This window comes from Cricetulus griseus (assembly GCF_003668045.3).
Source record: "Cricetulus griseus strain 17A/GY chromosome 1 unlocalized genomic scaffold, alternate assembly CriGri-PICRH-1.0 chr1_0, whole genome shotgun sequence".
NCBI classification, from domain to species: Eukaryota; Metazoa; Chordata; class Mammalia; order Rodentia; family Cricetidae; genus Cricetulus; species Cricetulus griseus.
In genome coordinates this window covers 151,780,331-151,792,362 of record NW_023276806.1, presented here as the reverse complement: position 1 = coordinate 151,792,362, position 12,032 = coordinate 151,780,331, and the positions used below count along the sequence as shown (strand labels likewise).

Sequence of the window (12,032 nt, the reverse complement as noted above, 5' to 3'; positions counted from 1 at the left end):
ACAAACGTGAATTCACAACAAGAGTGAATAACCAATGAGACAAAGGGCACAGGAAGCCGTTAATGAGGTCATACACAGTGCAAAGGCAAACCAGTGTTGCTCACTATTTTCTTGCATTGAATTTCAATTCCTTCTTTTTCTAACCCACCTAAGCTAAAATAAAGTTAGAACTGGTCTTGTGATCACTATGTTCTGTCACCCCTGGGGCCTTGCTGCTGCCAGTCCACCACCTAGCGGGACCAGAGCTCCTGTGGACCAGGTAATCCCAGGAACTAGTGGGATCTGGAATTGGGATCTTCACTTCTCCCACTAGGCCTACTCTTGACTTTGCTCCACAAACTGGGAGCTTCACAGCTCCTTCTTTGTCCTGGGGCTTCAGGGCCAAAAGTAGGTGCCTGAATGCTCTTTTAATGGAAGAATAACAGGCATCGAATCAGAAACAGAAGACAGCTTTGTACACAGTTCTCTGTGAGGACAGATGCTCACACAGCATGGACCTCTCATGCCAGAGTTCCTCAAATGTCCTCAAGTTCAAACCCCCAGCAGGAAATGAACTGATTCCAGGGTGTAAACAAAGGCTGTATCAAATGACAGACTGGTAATAGAATGGACAACAGATTGTTTTATCCTGTCTATTCTGTTTGTAAATAAACATCACTGCTATGACCCACTAGATGTCAAAATCCATTAATGGCTGACAATGACAATTAGTAGGTAAAAATGACATTCTAAATTCTTTATGGCATCTCTTGAAGGTATGATGCCTGATTGTTAAAATGGTGACCTGAGTTCAGCTTTCATGGCATTTGTCCCCCTGTTCTCAGCCAGCATGTGCTAAACACCATCCAGAGGACTGAAAGTTACTATGATGAAAGCGCTTCTAAGATCAGCAGGGTCTGAGCCTTCTGGGGCGCCTTGAGAGAGCTGTGATGTGAGGGGGGGTGATATTTATTATGGAGACAATTCTCTCTGGTGCTTATAGCTGGTCTCAGTGCTGCAAAGGGCAGTTTCATCTCAACACATGGCAGCATGCTTATCTAAGAGTGCCATCCAACAGTACAGTCACCTGTGTGTTCCTGGTACCCAATGCTGTAGGGTCCCACCAAAGTCTACAAAGATCCAAATACCTTTCTTGTTATAAATGGCATGCCTGGGAACACAAGAATTAATACTACTGGATTTTGGAGATTTTAATTTTTAAAAATATTACTTGTTCATTTAGCTGAATCCTAATTTTCTCTCTTAATACTCTAAGGAATAAAATACAGATGAGAGATGGTTAAAAAGAGAAGGCTTAGACAACTGCCTTCCACAAAGACAGCAGGAAGAGCAGTGGAACTCGTTGTATCAGACACTAATAGGCACGGGACACTTGACACTTTATCTAACACAACAACGTCATAATCAGATACCATGGTTACATTACGCTCGCTTTACAGGAGATGAAGCTGAAGCTCAGGGCAGCTATGAAGTATGATCAACTTCTGTTCTAGCTTCCTTTTTGCTGCTTGTAAGCTACAGTCCACACTGAGGGAAGTCAGGGCAGGTGCTCCAGCAGAAACCATGGAGGGACACTTACTGCTCACTGGTGGCTCATGCTACGTAGCTTGCTCATACAGCCCAGGGTGCCCTGCCCTGCCCTCCCAAGGTGATGGACATCAATTAATAGTCAAAACAAGTCAGCCAAGACCAACCTGACAAAGACGATTAGCTGACTCTAATTAAAGGTAACCTCCCAGAGTTGGGAGGCACACAGGCTAAGATGTAAATTGGGTCCATTGAAAGGACGATGCTGTCAGCAGCATCAAGAGTTTCATTAGCAGGTGAGCTCTGTGGGGCCAGCCCAAGACACATGTGACTTGGAGCTAGATTCTCTTTGGTCATCCCTCTTTCTTTGCTTGGGTTTTCCAGACAGGGTTTCCCTGTGTAGCCTTGGCTATCCTGTAACTCACTCTGTAGATCAGGCTGGCCTTGAACTCAGAGATCCACCTGCCCCTGCCTCCCGGGTGCTGGGATTAAAGATGTGTACCATCATGGCCCAGCTAGATCATCCCACTTTCTAGCTCTCACCTACAGTAACTGTCAGAGAACTGCATCATGGTATCTTGCCTTGTTTTAACCATCTGGGTGTTAGACTTAACTAGATAGTGATCGCGCCTGGTAAAAAGACACCCAGCTACCAAGGGATTGCTTTGCTTGCTACACATCATCATCAGCACCCACAGGTCAGTGTATGTATGTATGGAGAGCGGAATGCCCTCACACAGAATGAACAGGTCAGGAAAGGTATGCCAGAATCTCAAAGTCTCAAAGGGCCAACACTGGTGTGGACTGTGTGCAGACATGCCAGTCACTGTGGTACAGAGGCACATGCACACAAACGCTCAAGAGGCTGAATAAAAGCCCCCGGTAACTGGCAGGCTCGGGGTTTGACTCTATGCTTTTCTACTAGCCTTTTAGGGAGTATCTGCACCCAGCCAAACAAGACCAAGCACTCTGTAGGGCTGGCCTTAGCTCCATGGCGTTCCTTTACCTTAGAGTAAACATCCGGGTATTACCTAATCAAACAGCCCAGACATCCTCAATAGCACACAATTGTGTAAGTGTCCAATTTCAATAACACTTATATTCTGTTTCTTTAAAATGTAAGTTAAACAAAGATGTCATCCTCCTAGTTTGGTATAGGGAGAGAAACATCTTAACAGAACCAAGTCAAATGAATGGAAAAATGTGTAGAACTATGGGACAAATTCCCTCCACAATGAAGCCACATAAAACCGGGTGTGTCTGGAAGCATCTCCCTGAGATAAAGAAAGCCCTGATTTCTGGGGAGGACTGTTCCCATCTAGGCCACTGCATGATCTCAGAATCAAGTCTTTCATTTCTCTGTTTCCGTTATGCCAACTGCCAAAGAAGCAAAGCACAAAACAACACAAAAGAACGAAGCAGTACTTTATCCCCACCTTACTGGGAAATTCTACAGCATATAGGATGAGAGAGTAGCCCTCTAAAGAAGGATGCAGGATGCCCTGCTGGGGCCCAGGGCTGTGGCTCTGTCCCTATCTATTACACCAGGACTCACACTGTCCTGGAACAGCTGCTTATCTGCCCCAGGAACAGACCGTGAGCCAGTCAAGGACAGGTATGCCTATCTAGTTGATGGTCATGTTTCCAGCAGCTAACAGAGCCCAGCCAGCAGGGCAGAGGCTCACAAACAGAGGCTCTAAACACTCATGCAGCAGAGATCAGCAGAAAGAATACATATACTAATACTAGTTTGGCAATACAACGTGCAACCCTGCACACTGAAGAAGAGGAAATGAATAGTTGTGTCTAAGGCTGGTCAACTTCTATTCAGCACTTCTTGGGGCAGTCAAATTCAAATACAAAAGCTTTTGTGTTCATTTAATAAGTCCTGTGTAACCAGGTTACTTAAGCAATCTTCATAACTCTTCCTCCTCCGACAAGAAGAAACAAACAGCTCCTGGGGACACAGTATCTTTTTTTCTCCTTGTGAACCAATATTTTGGGCATAGGAAAGCCAGCTGCTAGGTAATGGGGTTAGTCTCAACAGTCCCCCAAGGCTGAGAAGATAGTGCACTTGTTGGGCACTTGCCTAGCTCCCACTGTAAGGCCTGGCTTCACTCCCCTATACCACAAAAGCAAAACCCTTTATTCCTGCTGCCTGCATTTCTTTAGGATACACACTTGGTTTCTCTGCCCCTCCTCCATCTTAATAAATGACCTGTCTCAAAAGGCTGTTGGAAAGACTGAGTGCATGAATGAAAAGCATTTAGAACAGCACTTGGCACATACCATGTACGGTCCAGACCAGGCATGTTCACCCCATAACCCAAGAGAGACATGAATCAAGTCAATGCAAAATCACAAGTGTTCTTAAAACATTCAGAATTTTGCATTTATTTTTATTTTTATTTTTTTGTAGCTTGACTACATGGTTCTCCAGTGCAAATCTCAGAGGTGATAATGTAGCCCACAGAAGCCAAGAGGTTGGACAATCCTGAATTCTAGGCATTTGCTTCTTGTTTTAAGTTTTTCACATAAAATGAAAGACATGGCTTCAGTTCTACCCAGTTCCATGCCTCTGGGTCTCCTGTGAGTAAAGCTACAATCCTGCACATGGTACACAGAAAACACTAATGGCCAAGCTCTGAGGACTATGAAAGACTCCTAAAGCTAGCTTCTATCCCACACAACAGCCACACTGAGAAGCCCTGGCTGGAGAGAACGAGACTCAACAGCAATGACAAAGTTCCTACAAGTGATTCAAGGTGTAAAGGCACTTGTCACCAAGTCTTAACAACCTGCAATCAATCCTCGGAACCCACATCGTGGAGGAGAGAACTGATTTCCACAAGATGTACCCTGACCTCCACATACACACACACACATCTGTATCAAGGATCAGGACATGCTGCACGCAGAAGAGGGGGATGGAAAGAATGAGGTGAATTCAGTGTTATGAAATGCTTCTTCCAGACACAACTTAGTCCTTCCACTCATGAACTCAGCAATGTGGTCACCAACACAAGCTAATGCCAGCCAACATTCCAGCATCAAATGGAGGCACCCAGAGGCCCCACCCCCAGCTGAGAAGCTACTGACTGTTGATGGCTTCTGGGAGGGACAGTCAGTTTTCTTTGGGGGTGTGGCTGCTAGGAGGTCGACCTGGTTCCACTGGATGGCCCCACACCCATACTTATGAGGAAAGCACTAATTAGATTCTGTGTGTTATTGAGGAAAAAAGGATAGGAAAATGGGTGAACATGCTGGGGTGGAGAAGGGGGAGGGGGAGAGGATACAGTAGATACACTGTGTGAGAATATGAAATCATTAAGGAATAAAAATGTTTTAAAATATTCCTTACCAGAAAGGCAACAAAACAAATGATGGAATTAAATAAGGCTTTGTAACTTCACAGGGAAACCAACTATCTAATAAACCTTTACTAGAGAAAGAAGGGTTTAAAAATTAAAAAAAAAAAATGCCAGATAGGAATGGCAATGCCTCTAAACATCTTTTTTTCCACACAGCTCAAAGTTGTAATCACATAGACAGGATATAATTTTAAAGTGTTCCACCACCTTCAAGGCCATCTGCCCCATGTCCCTTGTTTTCTGTAGTTTCTGAGGATGAGAACACTGAGCTGATTACTAGAGACAGAATTGCAACCCAGGTCTCCAGGCTCACTGCCGGTGTCTCTATGCTTCTCCCAAAGCCGAGCAGATCCTTGATACCACTCAGAAACAGTGCACACTCACTCATGTGAGACCCTGAACTCTCCACTGTGTTATATCTGTGAGAACTGCCTGGTTCAGCCTGCATCATGGCTGGCTAGGAAAGCAATCTATCTTTGACCTTCAGTGTCCCCCAAAACAAAACAAATAGAAATCTGTATTCATAACCATGATGATTATGAGTTCCATCAGCTTATGTTTAGATCCCAACAGCAGGTAAGGATAGTTGAAACAGTTTTTCCCCACAGGCTGTGGTCCAAATCGACCCAACATCCAGAGCTGTACAAAGAGGCTTTCAAAAGTCAGCACAGTAGATGCCAATCTATAAAAAATTGAATCAATAAAAAAATAATTGGGCATGACATCACATGTCTGTAATCCTAGCATTCAAGATGAAAGTTCAAGGCTAGCCTGGTCTACACAGCAAGTTTCAGGACAGCTATGGATGGCTACTTAGAAAAACCTTGAATCAAAAACCAAACCAAACCAAGTAATAGGAAAAATAATAATCACAGCTTACTTACAGGTCCTCATTAGTCTATACGAGGACAACCACAAAGAAATGCGCACAGGACACAGGTGCACACAGCCCTTTTTATTTATTCTACATGGGAGAAGTGCAGAAATGTAGGTAAGTCCGTCAAAGTTCCATCTGGGTGACACACTTCACTTAGGAGGAAAAAAAGGAAGGAGTCCAAAAGGAGAGGAGAAACTGGAAGAACAGCTTAATTCTTTCTAACTTTTCAGCGACAGAGATACTAGGGGATAGAGGTATTTATTTAAATAAGCTAGGGATGCTATACCAGAAAAGCTAGGGGGACGGTAGGAGGTTAAGAGAACAGAGAACAGCGTGTTGAGTTTGCACCAACGTCACTCTACTGTACGCTGATTCCTTTGCTCTCTCTGCCTGTCAGTTTTCATTCTCTAGCTCAAAGGACTAGATTCACTTCTCCATGGTGCTAATGAAGCCCCCTTCCCAACTCCACCCCGGCACCACGGGGGCAAATGTTGTCATGTTCTCTTCCTGGGTCAGCTGGGCGGTGGACTTGGGCTTTCTCTGCTCAAGCTGGCCTCTGCCTCACTCGTCCTTGTGGCACCCGTAGCACCATCAGTGCCTGTGTGGTCAGTGGTCCTAACCTCCCTGTGGGGTGGACAGCGATTACCCCGACCTCCCCGGGGTACCTGAGGGCTGTCCTGCAGCGCCTCCTCCAGCAGGAGCCTGTCAACGGCGGGCATGGCTAGGCGGCGAGGGGGCACGGGGCGCGAGGCAAGGGACGCTCGGCGATCCGGGGACGCTCGGCGATCCGGAGTCCAGTGGCTGAGCTCCGAGCCCGCGCCTGCCCGCAGCCCGCAGCCCGCAGCCCGCCCCTCAACCCCGCCCCTGCCGCCAGGATCAACAGGAAGCGTGGCGAGCGGAAGCGGGAACACCGGAAGTGTGGCGACTGCGCTTCCGCCTGGCCGTAGTGAAGGGGCGGGCCGGGACATTTCGGTCCGAGGCCGCCTAACCTGGTCGGTGGCGGAACTCGGGATGGGAAGATGAGCTGTTGTCCTGCGGCGGTGCAGAGCGTTTTCTCTGCGTGGAGGAGATAAAAGTGAACAGACAGACTCTCCTGTGTCTCAGGCTGTCTTCTAACTGTAGCTGAGGATGAGTCTGTATTTCTGATCATCCTGCCTCCGGCTCCTAAGAGTGAAGGAAGAGCAGGCATGCACCACCAAACCAAACCGAATTTATGTGCAGTCCTGCAGAGCGAACCCAGGGCTGCGTGCATGCCAGGCAAGCCCTCTAACAAAGTAGCCACATCCCTTGGCTGATTTTATTTTTTAATTGTCGGGGTAGAGATGGGAGTTGGGTAGAGCTGGAGAGGTGGCTCAAGGTTATTTCAGAAGACCTGAGTTCGATCCTCAGCATCTGCAGGCGGCTCATAACACCAGCTCTCTTTGGAATTCTTGGGTACTGCTCTCACGTGCGCATATTTCCTGCAGAGGCGCGACACACACACACACACACACACACACACACACACACACACACACACTTACTTTAAAATAAAAAAATATATATTGTATTTAGTGTGTGTGGCTCAGAAAACAATTTGTGAGAGAGTTTTCTTCCGACCATGTGGGTTCTGGAAATTAAACTCATGCTTGAAGGTAAGTGCTGTTAACCACTGAGCCATCTCGCCAACCACTAGCTTCTTTTTTAAATAGCAGGGGAGGCCTACACTTCTCACACCGATTTTAATAAATAAATCTCAGCCACCTAAACAGCTCAGAGCACAGACATTACGTGTGTGTGTGTGTGTGTGTGTGTGTGTGTGTGTGTGTGTGTGTGTGTGTGTGTGAATCATGTTCATATTTAGATATTTGCTGTCTGACTTGGGCCATATAATTAGGTTTCATCCTCCTGGTTCGTTAATGGTTTGTCATTTTGGAGGATTTTTTTTTTTTTCTTTTGGTTTTTTGAGACAGGGTTTCTCTGTGGCTTTGGAGCCTATCCTGGAACTAGCTCTTGTAGACCAGGCTGGTCTCGAACTCACAGAGGTCCGCCTGCCTCTGCCTCCTGAGTGCTGGGATTAAAGGCATGCATCACCAACGCCCGGCCATTTTGGAGGATTTTATAATGAAATTTTCAGGATTGGAAGGAATAGATAATTTAGTTCTGTGATGTCATTTAAAAGTGAGAAAAGAACATCAGCAATGAAATAATTTAGTTAGGACCACACAGTGCTGGCTGGAGGAAGAAGAAAGAGAAAGTCCTGTAGAAGATCAAAAGAGAAATTTGACACATATTAAGACAAGAGTTTCAGTTGATTGACATGTAAAGCCAGCAATATTTGTCCAATGAGATGTCACCATAATCAACAGAAGAGTATAAAACTGCACAAATTCCACATCTTGTGGGATAAGACCCCGGAAGCTCAGGCCTCCAGAATCTTTTCCCAGGATTGTGGCCACCCCAATCACCATGAGGAGGCGGAAACTTGATGCAAACAGCAAGAGCCTTTAATGAAAGGTGGACATTTGTACAAACAGGCTCTCTCGGCATGCAGGCTAGAGAGCAGCCCTGTCCCCCAGGCACAGGCGGTTTTTAAAGGCAAAAACCATAAGCTTAGGGAGGGGCTTCGACTCTCTGTCCGTTGAATACTTGACCAGAGTCATGGGTTCCTAGGAAGCCCTTTGTCTTGAAGAAAGGCCTGGGAATCAGATGGCCTCCTGACCCTACCAGTTGTAAAACCTGCAGACCTCAGGATGTGTTAACTAATGGTAGCTATCTCTTTGTTTCATAGGGACTCTTAATTGTTAATTATTGACACATTGGCCAGTGGGGCAATCGTTTCCTTCATGAGCCCCTCGGGGAGGGTGGCTATCTGGGAATTCTTGGTACCCAGTTATCTTATGGCCTTGTAAGGGAGTAATTGCTGGTGGCTGGTAAATTCCAGGCACTAAGTCATAGTAGTAGCCTTGGTCAGTTTCTGGGCTATATTTCTCTGCTAATTTTTAAGTCTTTCAGTGGTAACCACCTGAGCTGTTAGTGTTGATTGTGAGTCAACAGTAAGATCAGGGGTTAGTGAGGGGTTATTTAGATTAGATTGACCAAGGCTATCTGTGAGGGATTATCTTAAATTACTTGAGGTGGGAAGGTGTACCCTGAAAGTGGATGGCACCGTTCCCTGGGCTTGAGTCCTGGACGACGTAAGAGAGAAGTGAACTTGGCATTCCCTTGCTTCTACTCCCTACCTGAAGATGCAGTGCAGCCAGCTCCTGCAAGCTCCTGCCTACAGAAATTCCCTGCCATGAAAACTGTGAACCAAAATAAACATGTTCTCCCTTAAGTTGCTTTTGTGGTATTGTATAACCACAGTAGTAATGGTAACTAAGACACCACCAGATTCAGTAGGAAAATCTGTTTTGCAAGCACTGCTAAAGCAAACTCCAATGTCATTATTCCCTTGGTTCTGGCCTGAGCTATTTATGCCTTCTGTCTAGAATTTCCATCACCACCACCCCTGAACCCACCCCCATAATATTCCTTATTTTAATTCTGATGAAATCATGTCCTCACCATGTTTCTTCCCAGTCCTTGATTTTCCTTCCAATACTGTTCAATTAAATTTCCCTCTTACAGTCTTCCAAACTCTGTCCTGACCAAAAGCACCTTTTAGGCCAGACTTAGGCTCTCCCCTTTCCCTGATTGTAAAGACTAGAACAGGACACGATTACACCAGAGGGAAGAGTGTATACCCTTCATTTGAAAAGAGACATTAAGGGAGACTGTACCCCACAAAACCCTTCAAAGGGCTCAGACATCTCATGGGGGGTACAAAACCATAATTTTCATATATCAACTTCTGATTGCTACCTTTTTTTGAACACCAATATTCAAAATTATTTAAACCCTACTCTTACACAATTTTATTCCTTTTCTGTATTTCCTTGCTACATGATGGGCTAAATGGCCTTAGTGGGAATTCTTGGCACTAAGTGCCATTTATGACATTGTTTCTTAGGGAAAATGTGTCTCAGATTCAAAATAACTAGTTATAAAATGAATTATAGGACTGTTTGTAGATTGTTTAAATTCACTTCATTAATTATTTTATATAATCATCCTTTCACATAATATCCACTACTAAGCATTAAAACTCTTCCTTGCTTTGTCATCCTGATTATGTAAGAGGAATTTTATGTAAACATAAAAAAGTGTCAGGTCCTTCACTAAAGTGTATATGCTCAGATGACACTGTGGTCATGTGACCCTGTTTAAAGTGGGCTTCAGTCATCTTCCAACTATACCTGGAATCCCTGGGCACGTGCATCGAGAACCAACTGTCTGGAACTGACTCCTTTCCCTTGCTGAAGGTCAGAATGGAGTATGGACAGGGAGTCACAGAAAGGTTTCCAGGGGAGCAGAGACTGACTGGGGCTTCGAAACTGTGAGAGAAAATTAGAAACTAGGAAAACACCTGTTATATGTCTCCCATCCCTACCAGGGGAGTTGGGGGGGCGGAGGGAAGAGTAGGTATTGGGAGGTTAGCTCTTTGAGATTCTTCCCTGTGTTTACAGTGTGCTTCTTAGGCTTCTCTTCTGGCAAGTTCAAGTCTGGCCTGCAAACCCACCCTCTTCCCCCTCTTCCTCCCTCCTCCCTTGTGAAGAATATCCCCCAAGCAAAATTAGTCTTCCAGTCCTCAGTATGCTTCAACAACACTTGGCTAGATAATTCTATAGCACTGTTTCTATTCCATTCCCTACTTTACAGGTAGAGTGAGCAAGAACTTCATCTTATTTCCTTCTAGAATTCTAATGCTTTAGACATCACCTAACACCTGGGCACTTGCCAGATAATTGCTTATTGAAAATCATTGGATTTTCCACATGTCTTCAGAGTCTTCCATGTGTTTCCATTAGGCTCTCTTCCCTTGTTACCACACTGATGTTACTCACTGTCCTGACTCTCTAGAAGCTGAAGGTGTAAGAGGAAACACACTGGAGTCTTCTACTCAGAATTTTATATTTGAAAAGGGAAAATGACATTAATATGAATTGATAAGCCTATGATGACACTTAGTGAATAAATAGAGGAGCATGGGAAGTAGAGTAAATAGCAAGGTTTTATTGAGGTGGTTGCACTGGGGTTGAGAATTAAATAAAGAGACAAACCAAGCCTGATGGAGATGATGTGTGCAAAGGCCCTGGGGCATGAGGAAAGGTCAGTGTGACTGGAGTAGAGGGGGAGGGAGAGAATGGGAGGAGACAGGTGGACAAGGCACTGAGCACTAGGCCACAGAGGACCCGAGTCTAGACAGTGAGGACTTTGGATGTTTTCCTGTGTGTGTGATAGGAAAAGTATGAGCAGCTGAGTGACAAGGGTTGACTTACGTTATTTAAAAGAAACCTTAACAAATACATTTGTGATTTATATGTTAAGGTATTTGGGGGTTCTAAAGAAGCTATGGAAATCATCCAATAAGAGGTAAGGCCTAGGTGAGGTCCAGGGGTAGGGGAGGGTATAGGGGGAGAAGTCACTGAAATCTGTGTAGCCCTGATGATGCTGGCAGAAGAGTGTGAGCAAGAGAAGCTGGGCTGAGTGCAGTGGGTGACCGTGTTAAGAATGACTGGGAAGAGCAGGTTGGTGGTGACATCAATGCTCTGTGCACTTGAAAAGCATTCTAGATGACCAGTGTGGGGGTGTTGTCTGGACACTTCAATATACTCCTTTGCAGTTTGGCAGAGAATCTGGGAGTTTAAAACATGAAGGTAAATGACATTTCTTAGGGGTTAAATGCAGACAAGAAAAGGGAGAGGTTGGAGAATTGAACTCCAAGCAAAACACAGACCTACTGATGTAGGAGGAACATCAAGAAGTAAATATGCCTCTTCTACAGGCCTTAGAATTAGGAAACATAAAGGCAAACCCTCCTAATGGGTTCCTAAAAGAACTGATCCACTGTGTCAGCCAAGCTGGATGGCCAGCTGGGTGTGGCCTGCAGACTTGTCAACAAGAGAGTCCACAGTAGATCTAGGAAGAACAGTTCTACCTGAAAGCAGGACGGTTTCAGTCAAGGACAAGCGAAGATGGGTAATTCCAGAGATTTTCCAGCAAAGGCCAGGGATATGACTACACACGTAAAAAGCAAAGAGGAAGGTGGTTTTGTTCCTTTGAGTCAGAGGATGTTGCAGACTCTGAGCAAGTTATTTAATCTTTGTGAGCCTCACGTCAACACTCTGTGTGACATGAGAGTGATAATACCGACCACAGGCTGTTTCCACAGCTCT

General features: G+C 45.2%; 1 protein-coding gene across 2 annotated transcripts in view; it reads right to left on the bottom strand.

Moving 5' to 3' along the window:
* Positions 1 to 6,635, bottom strand: part of Appl2 (adaptor protein, phosphotyrosine interacting with PH domain and leucine zipper 2) — a 42,729-nt gene extending 36,094 nt beyond the window's left edge. Inside the window, exon 1 of one of the 2 annotated variants that reach the window (XM_027392514.2) lies at positions 6,441 to 6,635. In XM_027392514.2, the coding sequence (XP_027248315.1) occupies positions 6,441 to 6,494 (54 nt within the window). In that variant the 5' untranslated portion in view covers positions 6,495 to 6,635. The remainder of the gene's footprint in view (positions 1 to 6,440) is intronic. The other variant, XM_027392515.2, reaches the window with a different exon arrangement.
* Positions 6,636 to 12,032: the final 5,397 nt, after the last annotated feature.